This window comes from Lepidochelys kempii, chromosome 2 (assembly GCF_965140265.1).
Source record: "Lepidochelys kempii isolate rLepKem1 chromosome 2, rLepKem1.hap2, whole genome shotgun sequence".
Taxonomy (NCBI): domain Eukaryota; kingdom Metazoa; phylum Chordata; order Testudines; family Cheloniidae; genus Lepidochelys; species Lepidochelys kempii.
The window spans coordinates 42,023,399-42,041,734 of NC_133257.1; the positions used below are offsets into that span (position 1 = coordinate 42,023,399).

At 40.4% G+C, this 18,336-nt stretch overlaps 1 protein-coding gene across 5 annotated transcripts in view; it reads right to left on the reverse strand.

Moving 5' to 3' along the window:
- CPQ (carboxypeptidase Q) overlaps window positions 1-18,336 on the reverse strand; it is a 262,566-nt gene that overhangs the window by 213,905 nt on the left and 30,325 nt on the right. For 3 of the 5 annotated variants that reach the window (XM_073330508.1, XM_073330507.1, XM_073330509.1), the window contains exon 2: window positions 9,150-9,605. In XM_073330508.1, coding sequence (XP_073186609.1) covers window positions 9,150-9,576 — 427 coding nt within the window. In that variant the 5' untranslated portion in view covers window positions 9,577-9,605. Of the gene's footprint in view, window positions 1-9,149; window positions 9,606-11,435; window positions 11,554-18,336 lie in introns of those variants that run through there. The other 2 variants (XM_073330506.1, XM_073330510.1) reach the window with 1 other exon arrangement.

Genomic DNA, 18,336 nt, shown 5'->3' on the forward strand with positions numbered 1-18,336 from the left:
TCAAATGGGCCTACTCCCAGGAGTTTCCTAAATTGGGTGGGGGAAAGGATCCTGCTTCTACTGAGCTTTGAGCTCTGCTGCACAGACACCTTCTTTTCTCAGCATTATTCCTATCTCAAATTTTAGACATAAAAGGACAGAGATATGTGTGATTAAGAGCTGAAATTTGACACTTTTTCACTATGTTGCTTTCCAGCTGAAAGGGAAATCAGCTCAGCTATGCCAAAGAGCCCCACAGAACTGAGCAAGTCTTTCAGCAAATCTGGCCCAGGTTTCAGTCTTCCAAAGAAATAAGGCAAGTTAAACCTGATGTCAAACTGCTGGAAGAAGAAAAAAAAAGTTTCACATCCTAGATTTTATCCTTCTGAAAACTACTACTATGTATTGCAATATAATTAATTATACTTACAATTAATCCTCAGAAACAGCTCTGCTAGGCCAACACAAAGAAATACGTATTGAGGATAGTTATATTACAAAGAGATGGAGGGAGTAAACATTTTAAGGGGGATGGGAGGAAGGAAGTGCAGACCAAAGTAGGAAAATGCAGTGAGGCAGAAGGCTTTTATCAGAGATTCTGTAAAATCAAAAGATGCTTTTGGAAAATGAGAGTTCACTTACCACCTGGAACAGCAAGAAGAATTACTTCATAAAAATAAAATTACATAGAAAGGGTATCCAAGAGGATATGAGGCTGTTTGGCTATGATGATGCATAGCTCACAGACTAAATGTACTGTACACGTCTTTAAATAAGAAAAAAGAAAAAACCCTATGCATTATAAAAAAAGACTATTGTTTACATCTTCCAAAAATACTAGATCTTCTTGTAGCAGTTTGGTTTAAGCAAATTCAGAGAACTGTGCTACATAATTATGGCCAGCATAGTTTTTAGTGGGTATTGAACCTGTCCCCAAACACAAGGCTCTGCACCAAGTAAGCCAAAAGAATAATGTTGTTAACTGTAAGTAACAGGGTGTTATTCACACTGGGTCACTACGCCATTGTCTTCAACAAGCTTGCTCTGCATGTCCGATGCTCACACAACCTGAAGTCTCATCTTGGTGGGATTTAGTAACAGAGTATGACTATCTATATAAAGATATTATGGACACCTGTAGGGATTGAACTAGAAATTGTCAGTACCCAAACTGCAGGCTTCTACTACTCGACCTACAGTATGTGTGTCTATATGGTTACAGTTTGTTAGACATAAATGTAAAACTTTCCAAGTAAATTTTAATGTCAGAGAAAGAAAAGGAGTACTTGTGCCACCTTAGAGACTAACCAATTTATTTGAGCATAAGCTTTCGTGAGCTACAGCTCACTTCATCGGATGCATGTTTTCTGACATCATTTGTGGTATCTACTTGTGGATCATGTCAGTAATCATGCACTAAAGGAGACTTGCAAACATTATATTTAGAAAAAAACTAGAAAAAATAGAATTACGATTTTTGATAACTGTAGGAAAAATGCGACTTTTTATTGTTAACCACTGCATAAAGTGGTGCATGAAATACCAGTATTACAAGATCAACATGAATTTATTGGTACCACTCCAGGTTTTTCTTTACAGTTCAGTGTCCACTTGGCCAGAAAAAATAAATGTGACATCTGGATATTTGATTTTAAAGATTTAAAGACACCACTTTGTGTGCTGTACGCTATTCAATATTTAATTCACTGTTAATCACTCTTTCATTTGAGTTCTAAACCTCCAGATGGTTTTGAATATATTACATTTTCACAACACTTTGGAAGCTACATAGAAAAATTCACTAGAAAACCAGTACAATATTTGACTTTCCCTTGAAGCTTGACCAAAAAACTCCCCAACATTTACATCTTTAAATAACACAGATCTGCTAATTTAATACCCTCGTGTGAATTTACCGGAGTCAAATTAGGACTGTCCCAGTGAGGTGCAATAAGGATTACGAAGGGTCCTTGCTAGTGTAATCTCTCTTCAAAATTTTACATGTTGTTCACCCATTTGATTCCTTTGTTTGGAAAAACCAATAATTTTGTTGATTTGCTTATGAAGCTTAATGTTAAACAGACAATTTGTTTTTGCATAGCCGAATGTACTCACTCTTAATAGCATCACTACAGATGTCAACACAATTTTAAGAATAATAGGGCTATTCCCACTAAAGTAGGTAGCAAAACTGCCACTGACTTCAATAGGATCCGGATCAGAGCCAATAATTGTTTGTTAACAGTGTTTTTAAACAGCCACAATTGGTTTCTGCTAGGGCTGTCAAGCAATTAAAAAGATTAATTGCAATTAATCGCACTGTTAAACAATAACAGAATACCATTTATTTAAATATTTTGGATGTTTTCTACATTTTTAAATATATTGATTTCAATTACAACACAGAATACAAAGTGTACAGTGCTCACTTTATTTTTATTACTAATATTTGCACTGTAAAAAACTTAAGAAATAGTATATTTCAATTCACCTAAGACAAGCACTGTAGTGCAATCTCTTTATAATGAAAGTTTCACTTACAAATGTAGAATTATATACAAAAAATAACTGCATTCAAAATAAAACAATGGAAAACTTTAGAACCTACAAGTCCACTCAGTCCTACTTCAGCCAATCGCTCAGACAAACAAGTTTGGTTACAATTTGCAGGAGATAATGCTGCCCACATCTTGTTTACAATGTCACCTGAAAGTGAGAACAGGCATTTGCATGGCACTGTTGTAGCTGGAATCGCAAGATATTTATGTGCCAGATGCGCTAAGGATTCATATGTCCCTTCATGCTTCAACCACCATTCCAGAATACATGCATCTATGCTGATGATGGGTTCTGCTCAATAACGATCCAAAGCAGAGCGGACCAACGCATGTTCATTTTCATCATCTGACTTAGATGCCACCAGCAGAAGGTTGATTTTTGGTGGTTTGGGTTCTGTAGTTTCCGCATTGGAGTCTTGCTCTTTTAAGACTTCTGAAAGCATTCTCCACATCTCGTCACTCTCAGATTTTGAAGGGCACTTTAGATTCTTAAACCTTGGGTTGAGTGCTGTATCTATCCTTAGAAATCTCACATTGGTACCTTCTTTGCGTTTTGCAAATCTGCTTTGAAAGTTTTCTTAAAATGAACATGTGCTGGGTCATCAACCAAGACTGCTATAACATGACATAAATGGCAGAATGCGGGTAAAAAAGAACAGCAGACATACAATTCTCCCCCAAGGAGTTCAGTCACAAATTTAAATTAATGCATTTTTTTTAACGACCATCATCAGCATGGAAGTATGTCCTCTGGAATGGCGGCCGAAGCAGGAAGGGGCATATGAATGTTTAGCATATCTGGCAAGTAAATACCTTGCAACACCGGCTACAAAAGTGCCATGCGAATGCCTGTTCTCACTTTCAGGTGACATTGTAAATAAGAAGCAGTCAGCAGTATCTCCCATAAAACAAACTTGTTTGTTTTAGCAATTGGCTAAACAAGAAGTAGACTTGTATGCTCTAAAGTTTTACATTATTTGGTTTTTGAGTGCAGTCATGTAACAAACAAACAAATCTACATTTGTTAGTTTCACTTTCATGACAAAGAGATTGCACTATAGTACTTGTATGAGATGAATTGAAAAATACTATTTCTTTTGCTAATCCTTTTTACAGTGCAAATATTTGTAATAAAAAAATAATAATATAAAGTGAGCACTGTACACTTTGTATTCTGTGTTGTAATAGAAATCAATATATTTGAAAATGTAGAAAAACATCCAAAAATATTTAATAAATTTCAATTGGTATTTTATTGTTTAACAGTGCGGTTAATCAGAATTAATTTTTTATCGCAGTTAATTTTTTGAGTTAATCGTGTGAGTTAACTGCGATTAATCAACCCCTAGTTTCTGCTAAAATATTATACCTTCCTCTCTTTATATTTCAGTTTCTTTGAAATAAAATAGAAATAGAAATCAGAAAATATTCCTCGCTATAGGAACTTTTTAAGTTAGGTTATATTTGGGGGCTTATTCTACTAGTCAGTGTCCCTCTAAAATGAGATGACAGAGTGAAGATACCTATCAGGAAAAATAAAATTCATTTTAACATACACAAATACGAGTTCTTTGATAGCTTCATGGTAGAACATCTGCTAAACTACTATTTTTACTCAATTATGGGATCCCCAAGGCAGCAATTATATCTATTTTCCTTCAAAGTTTTTAGGGTATAATCAGTACTACTGGAAATCAACACAGTCTCTATATAGAGTCTGTATGTTTTGCCAATATTGAAGCACTGGAAATAAGATTGGGACAATTCCTAAATATGGTAATCCTCTAGCTTGTTAGCTCTTGGTAACATTCAATTTAAAATACGAGCTCTGAACCCAGCCCTATGAGGTGCTGAGTATTTTCAACTCCTGCTGACCTCTTTGGGAGACTCATAGGGATATTTTTTGGCCTCACTAATGCAGACATAAGAATCTCGGCATTATGGCTAGATCAAAGGAAAAGTGAAAACTAGGTCTCTGATGAACCTCCATTATTGAGCCCAGCCTTTCCTTGAAACTGAGCCCTGCAGACCAATGTCAGAATCACAGATTTCTCAAAGGAATTAAAGCACCTCAAAGGAATTAAAGGGAACTGTGTCAACTTGGGGGGAAAAACAACATTTTTCTCTGAAAGTTGGGACCTACTATTTGTTACAAGTACACCACTATTACTGAAATTGAAGAAGCTTACAAAATAATATGTTTCTGTATTGTTTCCAGGCTGTTTATTTTCTATTTCATGTCTAGTCAATTTTACTGTTCCCTATTTACTCTGACAAGGATGAAACTGACTAACTGAGAAGACCCTTATAAAAATCAGCTTTGGAGCAGAAAAACCTTTATAACAATAAAACATTTTAAAAATGAAAGGACAATTTAAGACTGTAAAACCATTTCCATTTTAACCTCCTAATAATTGCCTAAACATTTACCTTTGGGGATGAAATTTTCCCATCTTTACTTTTTGCTCAAAGGGGAATTCTTTCATTTGAGCAAAACACCTTAAAATCTTGGAGTACACAAAGTGAAAATACATTTGTTCTTTATTAAAGCATTCTAGCCTTCCCTCCCTACCTCTTTTTATTTTATTTATTTATTTAAAGAGGCTGAATTTGGAAACATGGCATCTTGACATAATACTTAGCTCAGGTAGTACAACACTGAAGTAGGTTAGCAGTAAGTGTAGCTATATTACTCATACAGAAAGAGTGTAAAAAAGTATGGAGATTGGAGTTCAAAAATGGTCTGATCCTTGCACCATCTTCCTTGGACAAAAAGGCTCTGCTTTCTTGACAAACTGCATCAGATCCTAAGTGAAAGTGCTCATTCCCCAGCAGGGCAAAACATTGGGAATGCTCCAACATCAAATGAATTGTTCTATGCATTTCCTAAAAAATGAGTCTTCAGACAAGCTATTCTGTAAAAGTTTGGAGAAAATCAACATTACACGGATTGGGAAGTTCTAATAGCTGAATCTGTAGGTTTACAGCAATGTCTCTTCCAAAGAGACGCTAAGCATGAAATTTGTGGATCTTTAAAATGCTCATTTCCATGAGCCAATAGCAATTCAATGCTAGAAGACTCAGATGTTTCTTCACGGACTTTTAGTTACTGTATTTCAAGCAAAGGATGAATTACTCCCACAACTTCTTGGATAAAATGAAAAGTCAATAATGCTGATGAATCTCTGAGGGGACTAATTAGAATATTTCACAACTGATTTACTGTAGCTCCTTCCTTCCTTCTTTTCTGGAAATTAGGACACAGGAAACAGCACTATCTGGGAGAGAGGGAGTAGGTCTGGGAAATGAATTGCCCAAGAGTCAGAAATGACAAACACCATCTTAGAAAACAGTCTGAAACCATTTAAGTTGACCTAACTTACATCGGCATACAGCCACCTCAGTCATTACATGTTACTTGTGCATGTTTCCACTTTGCTCCTTGTGTCAGTGGTGCATGTCCTCACCAGAAGTGCTTGTATCGATTGTACTGTCAGCATGGGGCATCGTGGGATGGCTCCTGAAAGGCAATTACAGTTGACCTAACTATCTCTACGCCACTCGTGGAGGTTATGAAGTCAGCATAGCGAGGCAGTTACTTCGGGGGGAGTGAACTTGCATAGTTAGGTCAACGTAAGTTGCCTTATTTCTACCTGACTCTGTAGTATAGACCAGACCTGACAATATATTTTCAGTCTCAAGTTTGAAACTAAGGTGCTTGTTAGGGTGGGCACCTCTCTAAGCAGCAGTTTTTAAATCCCCTTGTTGGCTTGTGTTAGGAGCCCTGTGCAGTGGGAATTTCCCTTCCAGGCACCTCCTAAATTGTGCAGTTACTTCAACTCTCCGAGACAGTGCAGGTCAGGCACTCACTAATACTTAGCAATTCTGCATATCTTCCCCAGTGTCAGAGCCCAAACAGACAGACTGATCTTGGGGTGACATAACGTTAGCTAAAGTTGGCTGGGTGCCCCCTTTCAGCCACCCCCTGGACTGCCGTGAGGGGAATCCAAGTCTCTGAGTCCCTAGGTGTTTTCAGCTTACAAAGCCTGAACAGAGCCCAGCCACTACCCCAATCCCAGGGTCCCTAGGCACATTCCTATAATGCATAAATCACAACCCCTTAACTCCCTCCTGAGAGTTGGAACCGGCAGTCCAGCCACATAGAACCTCTGGGCAAAATCCGGACTCCTCCAACTCCCCTGTACTTAAATACTCCAGTTCCCAGAACTCCACCCCAAAAGTTTGAAGCTTCTAGTTCATAGTTTACTTTCCTTTGGAGGCATGCAGTGGTTATGAAGCACATGACTCACACTCAGAATCTTTGCTCAAGTCTAACACATTTGCTCCTTTACTTAATCAAATAATGCACAAGAGAATATAGATCACACTGAAAAATAAACCCTATACATCTCTCTGCTCATTTTCTTCCCCACACCATTCTTTGGGGGTGGGGGAGGGAGTCAGTGTCCCTTGGACTTTCCAGAGTACTTCTGCTTCACTGCATGGATTGAGGGCTACAATGTGGAGTCTTTTTCTCCCTAGGTCAGCCTGCTTCCTTTGCCCCTGACTATTCTGACTTCTTCTCTTGGGAGTCCTGAGGCCAACTGAGCACAGGAAAGCAAACAGCCCCTTCATGCCCATATCTAATGCAGGCCCCTACATGCAGGGTTGCTTCTCTCTACTTTTCAGCTAGAAAGAAAATGGCCAATAACCCCAGAAAGACCACGTCCTCCGGCTTTCTGACTCTCTCTCTTTGCCAGGTGACACTCTTGCCAGCTTCCTCATACATGCACAAATGGTGACTTTGTTGCCAAGCTGACCTCTCCCAACAAAACAGTTCTCCTGGCTGGGAGCCAGACTATTGTCTACAGCAATTACCTTTCAACAGTCAGAGCATTTGAAGTCAAATGAAGGAGAAGAACCTGATTAGAGGTAGAGCCCATTTAAAAAGGTGCAAACTTAGTGTCTCCCTGAAAAACTAGAGAAGTAAGACAAGGCAAGTGTAAATAACTGAGGAAGGCAAATTGTGCACAGACTAGTTTTCTTACTGAAGTGCTCCTCAGTGACTCTTGATTGAGAGTGGGAACATGGTTTTCATTTTCGTTTTCTTTCTAAGTAGCTTGGATGGGAAGTGGAATGGATGAAAAAAACCTAAAACACTGAATGAACTAAAACACCTAATGAATCTACACTAAAAAATATGTTTTACAAACACTAAGCCTTATAAATATTATGGGCTAGTTTGCTGATTTTACTAATGTTTCTTAATTGTTTTTTGTTTTAGACACAAGTTTATCCCCATCGTACGGTTGCCAACTTTCTAATTTCTGAAAACCAGACCTTCCCCCCAGCTCTACCTCTTCCCCCAGGCCCTGCCCCCAGCCTGCTCCTCTACCCCCTCCCACCATCTCTCACTGCTCTCTCCCCACCCCCACTCCCAGCTGGGCTCCCTCTGCTCAGGGAGCTGGGACAGGACCTGCAGCCTGATGTGGAGCCTGCTGACTAACTGCCCATGAGATGAAGGTAGGAGGTGGCCCCAGCTGAGCAGGGGCTGAAGCAGGTTGATGACTCGGCATCTCCCTCCCCCATCTGTAACCAGACTTTTGATGTCTGATCAGTACATCTGACCGGACATTGTACAGGTCCCCTTTCAACCAGACTTTCTGGTCAAAAACTGGGCACCTGACAACCCTACTATCATCTCCCCTTCCCTTCCAAAAATGACAAATGTATAGTTACAAGTTGTCCTGACACCAAACCATGACACTGATTCCATTTACATTTTAAATTTCCAATTTGTCCTGGGTCCCTTACTTGCATGCTGTAATATAAAATTTCCCAAGCAAAAATGAAATTGCTTTTACAATGTGTATTTCAGTAGTTCTCATCATGTGCTAGGCGCGCCATGAGCATACACACACCTCTCTCCTGCCAAGACGAGTTTACAGTTTGAGAAATAAAATCAGTCCTTATTAAAATGTACTGATCAGCTTTCACAACTAAGATTATTTTCACAGAGGATAATACTAAATAGCATAAAGTATTATGGAAAGAAGACTATATTAGGAACACACAACAGTTGCATATGGTAGGACTCCCTGGACAATGCTGCCCCATCCCTTCTGTCTGGATTAGAAAGCTGAGTTCACAAGGCATTAGCATTTGAGGCACCACGTTTAGTAAACTGATTTGAGGAAGTCTAAACTTCTCTAAATTACCAGAAGCACAATAGTCACTGAGGCAGACTACCATTTTGCCATTAATTGGCAATCATGGCAAAACCTCAAGCAGACAGGTACAGAAAGAGATGGCTTCTTTTGAGAACAGGCTACAGTTTTAGTGTTCAAAGAATAATAAATTAATAATAATAATAAAATCAGGCTAAATTTAAGGAGCTTATCAACTCCAGTTAAATACAGTGCAAGTTCCTAAGGTAACACCTCACACAGAAAGTTCCAGCAAAATAGTTCTCTCTGGCTCGCAGCATTTTTATGGCAGAAGGAGAGGACTAGCTTGTCTACTGACATGATTTGGGGGATTCTTTTCGTACCGTTATACATTTTGGTTTTTAAAAGCAACAGATAATAAAGTCAAAAGGTAGTAAAGTGTTACCTTCTGGAGGAGTTGCAACACTGCTTCCAAGTCCTAATATTGCAATGCTGTGGTTCCTTGGTGCCAACATCATAGCAGACTCTTCTCCCCTCTCCCAGTGAGGCACTTTTACAGGCTCCAGGTGGACATTTTCCAGCCCATCCTCCTGCAGGACACGGAACATGTATTTGATAGCCATCTCTAGATTTTTGGAGCCGCTGAGTCTAGGTCCAATGGTGTCAACAAAATTTGCCAGTCTTTCATAGGATCTGTTCTGGGCATTGCCATTAACAGCAAGGTTGATAATAGCCTTGGCAATATCGGAATACCCAGCTATTTCTCTTTTAATTTCTTCGAATGTGTGTTGGTGGCAGTCATCCCTGATTAAAGGTTTCCCGGTGCATTGTGGTAAGAGATAGATGAAAACTATTAAGAATAGGAATTTCATTTTCCTTCCTTTTCTTTTACGCAGATGCCCTGTTGGAGGGGGGGAAAAACACAATTTTAAATCATTCAGCTATCAGAAATACTCTTGTTATTTATCAAGCAGGCTAAGATAAAAACAAATCTGATCAAAGCAAACTCAAGTGGCAGAGAACTAAACTCAACTTAGAGACAGAATTATTGAAGACAAATGCAAAAAGATACTTAAGCAACTGGACACAAACTTTATTGCTGTTTTAAAAGACATTTCACCCACTGGAATGCAACATTTCTTTAAATAATAGTGTTCTGCACTAAATAAAAACTCAATGCTGCTTCCATTTAAGTCAATGGGATGTTTATCACTGACTCCACTGGAAGCAGGATTGGTCCCCACTGCTAACCCAACACAGGACAAAGTGCATTACTATTGTCAGAACACAATACATCTGGACAAAAAGTCTTCTGAATCTCTTGTGAATAAAATTGTTTCAGACTGACCAGCTCTATAAATCAATAATATGCACTTTATATAGTACTTTTAATATCAAGATTTCAAAGCAATTTACAAATGTTAAATAAATCCCAAAGCCACCATGAGATAAAAATTAATTTCCCCATTGCAGAGATGTGAGGTTAAACTGAGAAGTAGGTTTCCTAGCCAGTCACTTGGGGCCGGAATTTCTAATGTCAATGGGAGCAGGGGGTGCTCAGCACCTCTGAAAATCAGGCCCTATGTGACTAGTTCAAGGCTTCTCAGCCCACAAAACCCAAACTTCTACCCTTGAATAATATTTGACAATTCAGTAATCTGGAATGCATACCAGCCAGGTATCTGGTATGCACTATGCAGTACCCACATTCCTGTAATCTCTTATTGTAGTCTGAAGAATGATTATAAAATTATCAAAAGATTTCTTCTCTTCTGATTAGGATGTTGAATATTGGCATTCTCTAGGCTGCCTGTCATAAATATAAAGGGAAGGGTAAACACCTTTAAAATCCCTCCTGGCCAGAGGAAAAACCCTTTCACCTGTAAAGGGTTAAGAAGCTAGGATAACCTCGCTGGCACCTGACCAAAATGACCAATGAGAAGACAAGATACTCTCAAAAGCTGGGGGGAGGGAGAAACAAAACAGATCTCTTTGTCTGTGTGATGCTTTTGCCAGGGACAGAACAGGAATGGAGTCTTAGAACTTAGTAAGTAATCTAGCTAGATATGCGTTAGATTCTGATTCCTTTAAATGGCTGAGAAAATAAGCTGTGCTGAATGGAATGTAGATTCCTGTTTTTGTGTCTTTTTGTAACTTAAGGTTTTGCCTAGAGGGATTCTCTATCTTTTGAATCTAATTACCCTGTAAGGTATTTACCATGCTGATTTGACAGAGGTGATTCTTTTACTTTTTCTTCTATTAAAATTCTTCTTTTAAGAATCTGATTGCTTTTTCATTGTTCTTAAGATCCAAGGGTTTGAGTCTGTGTTCACCTATGCAAATTGGTGAGGATTTTTATCAAGCCTTCCCTAGGAAAGGGGGGTAAGGGTTGGGAGGATTTTGGGGGGGAAAGATGTTTCCAAATGGACTCTTTCCCAGTAATATACCAGTTAGACGTTTGGTGGTGGCAGCGATAAAGTCCAAGGGCAAAAGGTAAAATAGTTTGTACCCTGAGGAAGTTCTAATCTAAGCTGGTAAAAATAAGCTTAGGAGGTTTTCATGAAGGTCCCCATATCTGTACCCTAGAGTTCAGAGTGGGGAAGGAACTTTGACACTGCCAGTCAAATAACACTTAGAACATGGCTTCAGAGGGTGACCAGATATTTCACAATATAGCATCTCTATGTCTGAGTCCAGATATTTGCACAAATGTGATATTTGTTTTAGGTACCTATTTTTATCTTTGTTAAACCATATGCCATTAGCCACACTATCAGAGGCTCATTCACCTGCACATCTACCAATGTGATATATGCCATCACGTGCCAGCAATGCCCCTCTGCCAGGTACATTGGCCAAACCAGACAGTCTCTACGTAAAAGAATAAATGGACACAAATCAGACGTCAGGAATTATAACATTCAAAAACCAGTCGGAGAACACTTCAATCTCTCTGGTCACTTGATTACAGACCTAAAAGTGGCAATTCTTCAACAAAAATACTTCAAAAACAGACTCCAACGAGAGACTGCTGAATTGGAATTAATTTGCAAACTGGACACCATTGCATGAGGCTTGAATAAAGACTGGGAGTGGATGTGTCATTATACAAAGTAAAACTATTTCCCCATGTTTATTCCCCTCCACTGTTCCTCACATGTTCTCATCAACTGCTGGAAATGGCCCACCTTGATTATCACTACAAAAGGTTTTTTTTTCTCTCCTGCTGGTAATAGCTCACCTTGCCTGATCACTCTCATTACAGTGTGTATGGTAACACCCATTGTTTCATGTTCTCTGTATATATAACATCTCCCCGCTGCATTTTCCACTGCATGCATCCGATGAAGTGAGCTGTAGCTCACGAAAGCTTATGCTCAAATAAATTTGTTAGTCTCTAAGGTGCCACAAGTACTCCTTTTCTTTCAACTATCTTCATTATTCCTACTTTAGATGTTCTCAACTGATTTTATCTCCATCAAGTTGTCAACCTCTTTAAAAAGATTCATAGATTCATAGATACTAAGGTCAGAAGGGACCATTATGATCATCTAGTCCGACCTCCTGCACAACGCAGGCCACAGAATCTCACCCACCCACTCCTGCGAAAAACCTCTCACCTATGTCTGAGCTACTGAAGTCCTCAAATCGTGGTTTAAAGACTTCAAGGAGCAGAGAATCCTCCAGCAAATGACCCGTGTCCCATGCTACAGAGGAAGGCGAAAAACCTCCAGGGCCTCTTCCAATCTGCCCTGGAGGAAAATTCCTTCCCGACCCCAAATATGGCGATCAGCTAAACCTTGAGCATATGGGCAAGATTCACCAGCCAGATACTACAGAAAATTCTTTCCTGGGTAACTCAGATCCTACCCCATCTAACATCCCATTACAGGCCATTACGCCTATTTACCATGAATAGTTAAAGATCAATTAATTACCAAAATCATGTTATCCCATCATACCATCTCCTCCATAAACTTATTGAGTTTAATCCTAAAGCCAGATAGATCTTTTGCCCCCACTACTTCCCTTGGAAGGCTATTCCAAAACTTCACTCCTCTGATGGTTAGAAACCTTCATCTAATTTCAAGTCTAAACTTCCCAATGACCAGTTTATATCCATTTGTTCTAAAATACAAGTAAGCTGACTCAGGAACTTCTGTAAGCATTTGAAAGGCTTGCAAGTTTCTTAGTTCTGTGGTTTTTGTTATAAAAGCATTGGAAGACAGAATATGTAAAACTCTTTATTCTTATACACAAGAAGCTAGAATTGTTACACTTTCCTTTGAATTTAAATTGAGCTTCTATCTGAATGCTAAATATTATGCTCTTAGATGTTAAACACTTTTAAAAAGTTTAATAATGAAAATTAAAACCCTTTAGATGGTCCTAAATCTACAGATGTTCAGAGACCTTTTTAAAAATAAGAATACGATGCCAATTAGTCCCTGAAGGGTTTGATATACTCCTTTCAAACATTTATGCACTCTTTATAACCAGTAGTAAGAAATTATATTTTTCACAGAGAAAAAAAACATGTTTTTTAGAAAAACCTTAATTGTAAATGCAAAATGTAGTTTACTCTACAAAGGATGTTATTCTTGGTAATAATTGTTCTGTGCAGGGGTGAGGGACTAATTGAGTGAATGTTTGTAAAGTGCTTTGAAAATGAGAAAAAGGGCTCTACTGCCAAAGCATTATTTTAAGCTGTCCACATTATATTTTCAGGTATTCTTCACCTCTACAATTTAACAAATATTTCTGGATATGTGTACTATTCATTTTATCATCACTGACTTGAGAAATTTTTATGGACACATAGATACCTACGTGGATGTTACCAGTAAAAACAGCAGAATACTCAAATATACTGCTGTACAGGTTTTCAAAGCACTATAAAAACATTACTTTATTAATTCTCAATAGCCCTGTGCAGTAGGTAAATTTTCAGCAAGGCTCTATGACTTAATAGATTATAAATCCAGAAGGGATTGCTGTGATCATGTAGTCTGACCTCCAACACAGGCCATAGGACAACCCTGAATATATTCCTGTTGCTCAAAGTCATACAGCAATTCAGTGGTAGAAGTGATGGCTGTCAGACATACACCAAGCTAATACTCAGTTTTTAAAACCCTTAACAGCAAATGCCCAAACTATAATTAAGAACTCCTCAACCCTTTTTCTGAGCAAACATTTCTTGCAGTTGACCCTATGGTGATGTACTCACTTCTCCTCGACATCCATCTTGGTCCATTTCTCAGCACTTTTTTTTTTTAAATCCATCTTAGAACTTCATCATTCCAAAGGTGCTTTTTAATCTGACTACTGCTGACCCCATATCTATTCTTTTTTCTACTCCTCATGCCCTGAACCCTTTCTTCTCCTTCATTAGTTTCACCATCTTTAAATGTATATTTATATTTCCACACAAAAATCTTTGTTTAGGTGAAGGTTGCAGGCACACACTGGCTTGACTGCATATTACCTTTCAAGAACCACAGAGTTAAGAACAACAGCAAGCCCTCTAAATATTAGATACCCAATACATTCAGGTTTTAAACTTACAAGAAACCTAGACCCCTTTAAAATTTGGAAATGCACAGCAGTCAAGGTATCCAAACTATAAAGATACTTTGATGTTTCTCAGGATCTTACTGCAGAATCATAGCCATCCAGAGCAGTCTCAGTAACCATAAAAACTACAATACCTTACTCTTATCATATAGCAACTATGAGGGGATATTCTCCTTCCCCATGTAGACCCTCTCTTTTCCACTCCCTCCAGGACGAGCACATTGGCATTCATATATCCACCACAGAGACAAAGGAAAGGGTTTAGGGCTCAAGGGGTCATCTTTCTCCCATATCGGGTCCTCTGTGGTAAGGAGACCACTAGATTGGGAGGGTCTGGCTTGGTAGCATGTTAGAAGGAAGTGGAGCAATGATTTCAGTAGTAAGTCAGTAAGCATTTAGGACACGTCTATCTTGCCTATTTGCTACTTAAAGAAAACATGTGTATAACTAAACAGATGGAAAAGTAGCATAGCCTGTGGACCTTGGAATCAAAGGGAATAAAAGAGGTCAGCTCACATCATTTTTGGGAGACTCAATTACTAGACTTTTAAAATTGAGACCCAGAAGAGGATCCATAATCTCTTCTGGGATGCTGATAGTGCAAAGGCCTTAGAGGCACAGAATGAAAGAGCAGAGGAGTTTGAGGATTACCTCAGGGCATTCAGAGAGGGAACTATAAAGGCAGAGGTACAGATTTAGTTATTATTATATGGTTACACTACAGCCAGAATACTGGTGTGTTTTTATTGCTAAGCAGTATGTTTTTCCCATGTTCCTTCTCCTTGGACTGATCAATTACATGGTCCTAGCCACCCTCTGGTAGAGACATTAGTAATTTTCGCAGGACTGCTCTGTTCACTTTCCTCTGATTTTGCCAAGCTTATCATCCCCACAAACAAGTAAATGAGCTAATCTGATTTTCGCCATAAGCGGAAGTTCTGCAATGTGGAATAAGACAAGGATTTAGTAGAGTTAGCATCAAGATTGGAGAGGTTTTGGGCAGGGAGGTTTAGTGTTTGCAAATCCCCTGAACAAAGCTGATGTAGTTAGGAGTTTTTATATGGGAAACACAGGTTTAAAAAAGTAATGTTTGCAAATGCATCTAGACACAAATTTTCAACTTACTGTATTTTTTTAGTTGGAAAACTGAACCCCTTAACTCAAAAATGCAGTCTTCACTAGGAGATTGCTGCTACAGTAACTCCCTGCTTAACGTTGTAGTTATGTTCCTGAAAAATGCTACTTTAAGTGAAATCATGTTAAGTGAATCCAATTTCCCCATAAGAATTAATGTAAATAGGCAGGGGTTAGGTTCCAAAGAAATTTTTTTCGCAAGACAAAAGACTATTTATACATACATACACATATACATACACACACACACACATATATATGCACAGTATAAGTTTTAAGCAAACAATTTAGTACTGTACACAGCAATGATGATTGCGAAGCTTGGTTGAAGTGGTGAAGTCAAAGGGTGGAAGAGGGCGGGATATTTCCCGGGGAATGCCTTACTGCTAAATGATGACCTAGCACTCGGCTAAGCCCTCAGGTTAACCCATTGTTGTTAATGGAGCCTCACACTCTACAGGGCAGCACGAATGGAGGGAGGGGAGACAGCATGGCAGACAGAGACAGAGACACACACGGGGTATGAGAGAGAGAGACATGCATAGCCTTTTTACCTTTTTACGTAGATCAGCAAGTTGAGACAGCAGCTGCTGCCAACAAGCTCCCTCCATCCTGATCCCTGTCGTGTCCCCCCTTCTGTGTAGATGGGGGGCAGAAGCAGGGGGAAAGGGGGACACCCTGACATTAGCACCCCTCTTCCCCTCACCCCTGCACAGCAAGCAGGAGGCTCTGGGAAGCAGCTCCAAGGCAGAGGGCAGGAGCAGCACATGGCAGTGGGGGAAGGGACAGCTGAACTGCGGGCAATTGTTAGCCTGCTGGATGGCTGCCGCACAGGGAACTCAGGGGAGCAGATGGGGGAGGCGGGGGCCGCTGCTGGTCCGCGCTGGTTCCAAGCCCCCATCACTAGCTCCAACGGGCTGCTCTTTCTGCAAGCAGTGGACAAACAAGGCCATAAGGGAGCGTTGCACAACTAATTGATCAGCAACGTAACAACCGGGACGACATTAAGTGAGGAGTTACTGTACTGGTCCCACCCCAAGGGGAGCTCCATGCAGAATTGTATCTAGGTCCCAGAATTCCTCTTGAAGCTTCCCAATGCACAACGGGAGCACATGTGCGGCTAAAGGCTTTTGCAGATGCAGCATACTCCCCATCATATGACCCAGCAATTCCATTGACCATGCGTGGCAGAGGTCTAGCTCACGGCTCTGCTTCCTCCCTTTGGGAGGAGCATAAGAATAATGATTGAAACTTGTTCAAGGGTGCAAGGATCACAGCGAGGCTTATAATGCTCTCCTGGAGCAGCCCAGCAGGATGTAGTCAGTCGTTAGTACATTGTAGGAATCACTCATTACTTGACAAAGTAACATCATACTCTGTTATACTACAATACACCAAGCACTCTGCTCCTTATGCAGAAGGAGAAGAGAGCATCTGTTGTCTCAGTCCACGGAAAATGAAATTCAGCATTTCAATGAATCGGCTGGGAAAATAACGTGCTGATCCTTACATAATCCACTAGTCAGATATTAATCAGATTTAGCAAACGAAAACAACTGTACCAGAGAGATTAACAGTCATAGGACTTAATGATTACTCAGCATATTTAATCAATCATTTCAAAACAAAAATCAGCACTTTGTTAGAACGTAGGCTACAAAATGAGACACTAAAAAGCAAAGCAAGTGTTCAGCAAGTACATGCTTCCAACAGGGAGTTCGAATAGGGTGTTAGAACCAACTTGCAGACTCTTCACTACAGAAAAACAAAGGTAAGATGATGAACTAGGGAGATTTAAAAAAATAGAAACATGAAGACTTGTCCATATGGTGCATTGATGTGCACCACTTGGGGTGTAAATTCTAGTGTGCACCAGCACATTGTGCACCAACTGTACCTGTGGACCCTGCTGGTACGTATTAAAAGTTCCCTAGTGCAAAGCCATTTCTTTGCCAATTACAAATTTCATCCCCGCTTTCATCCAGACTTCCCTGTGGACTCTCCAGCTCCTGCAGCATATAGCTGGGTTAAACACCTACTGCAGGACACACCCGGCTTTGCGGTGGGGGACAAGGTCTACCCGAAATGTAAAATCCAAGCGCCCGTCAGCAAAATTGGATCACTAGTATAATGGTCCCTTCCCAATAATTAAATAAATCAACCCACTACCTTTAAGTTATAGCTTCCAGAATCTGAAAATCCACCCCACCTTCCATGGCCCTCTCCTGACACCACACGCAGTCCGGAAATGGGTTTTCTGTTTCAACCCGCTGCCTGCACTGGTAACTGTCCAGGCCAGGAAAAGTATATAGTCAAGCAGATTCTATACTCCAATGGGTGCAGGGCAAGCTATTCTACTCGACAGACTGGCAAGGCTAGAGTCCAGATGAACAATCTTGGGAACCTGAGAACATTCATGCCCCAGACCTAGGGTTACCAGGTGTCCGGTTTTTGACTGGAACTCCTGGTCAGAAAGGGACCCTGGCGGCTCCAGTCAGCACTGCTGACTGGGCCCTTAATAGTGCGGTCGGCAGCACAGCGGGGCTAAGGCAGGTGCTGCGGGGCTACGCATAGGGGCATAGGAGCCGGAGGGGGGACATGCCGCTGTTTCCAGGAGCCACACGGAGCCATGGCAAGCAGGGAGCCTGCCTTAGCCCCAAGTGCCGGCTCCACAGCTCCCATTGGCCAGGAACCATGGCCAATGGGAGCTGTGGGGGCGGCGCCTGCGGACGGGACAGCACATAGAGCCGCCTGGCTACACCTCCACATAGAAGCCAGAGGGGGGGACATGCTGCTGCTTCTGGGAGCTATTTGAGGTAATCACCACCCAGAGCCTGCACCCCTGACCTCCTCCCGCACCCCGACCCCCTGCTCCAACCCTAATCCCCCTCCTGCCCTCAGAACTCCCCGATCCCAGCCCG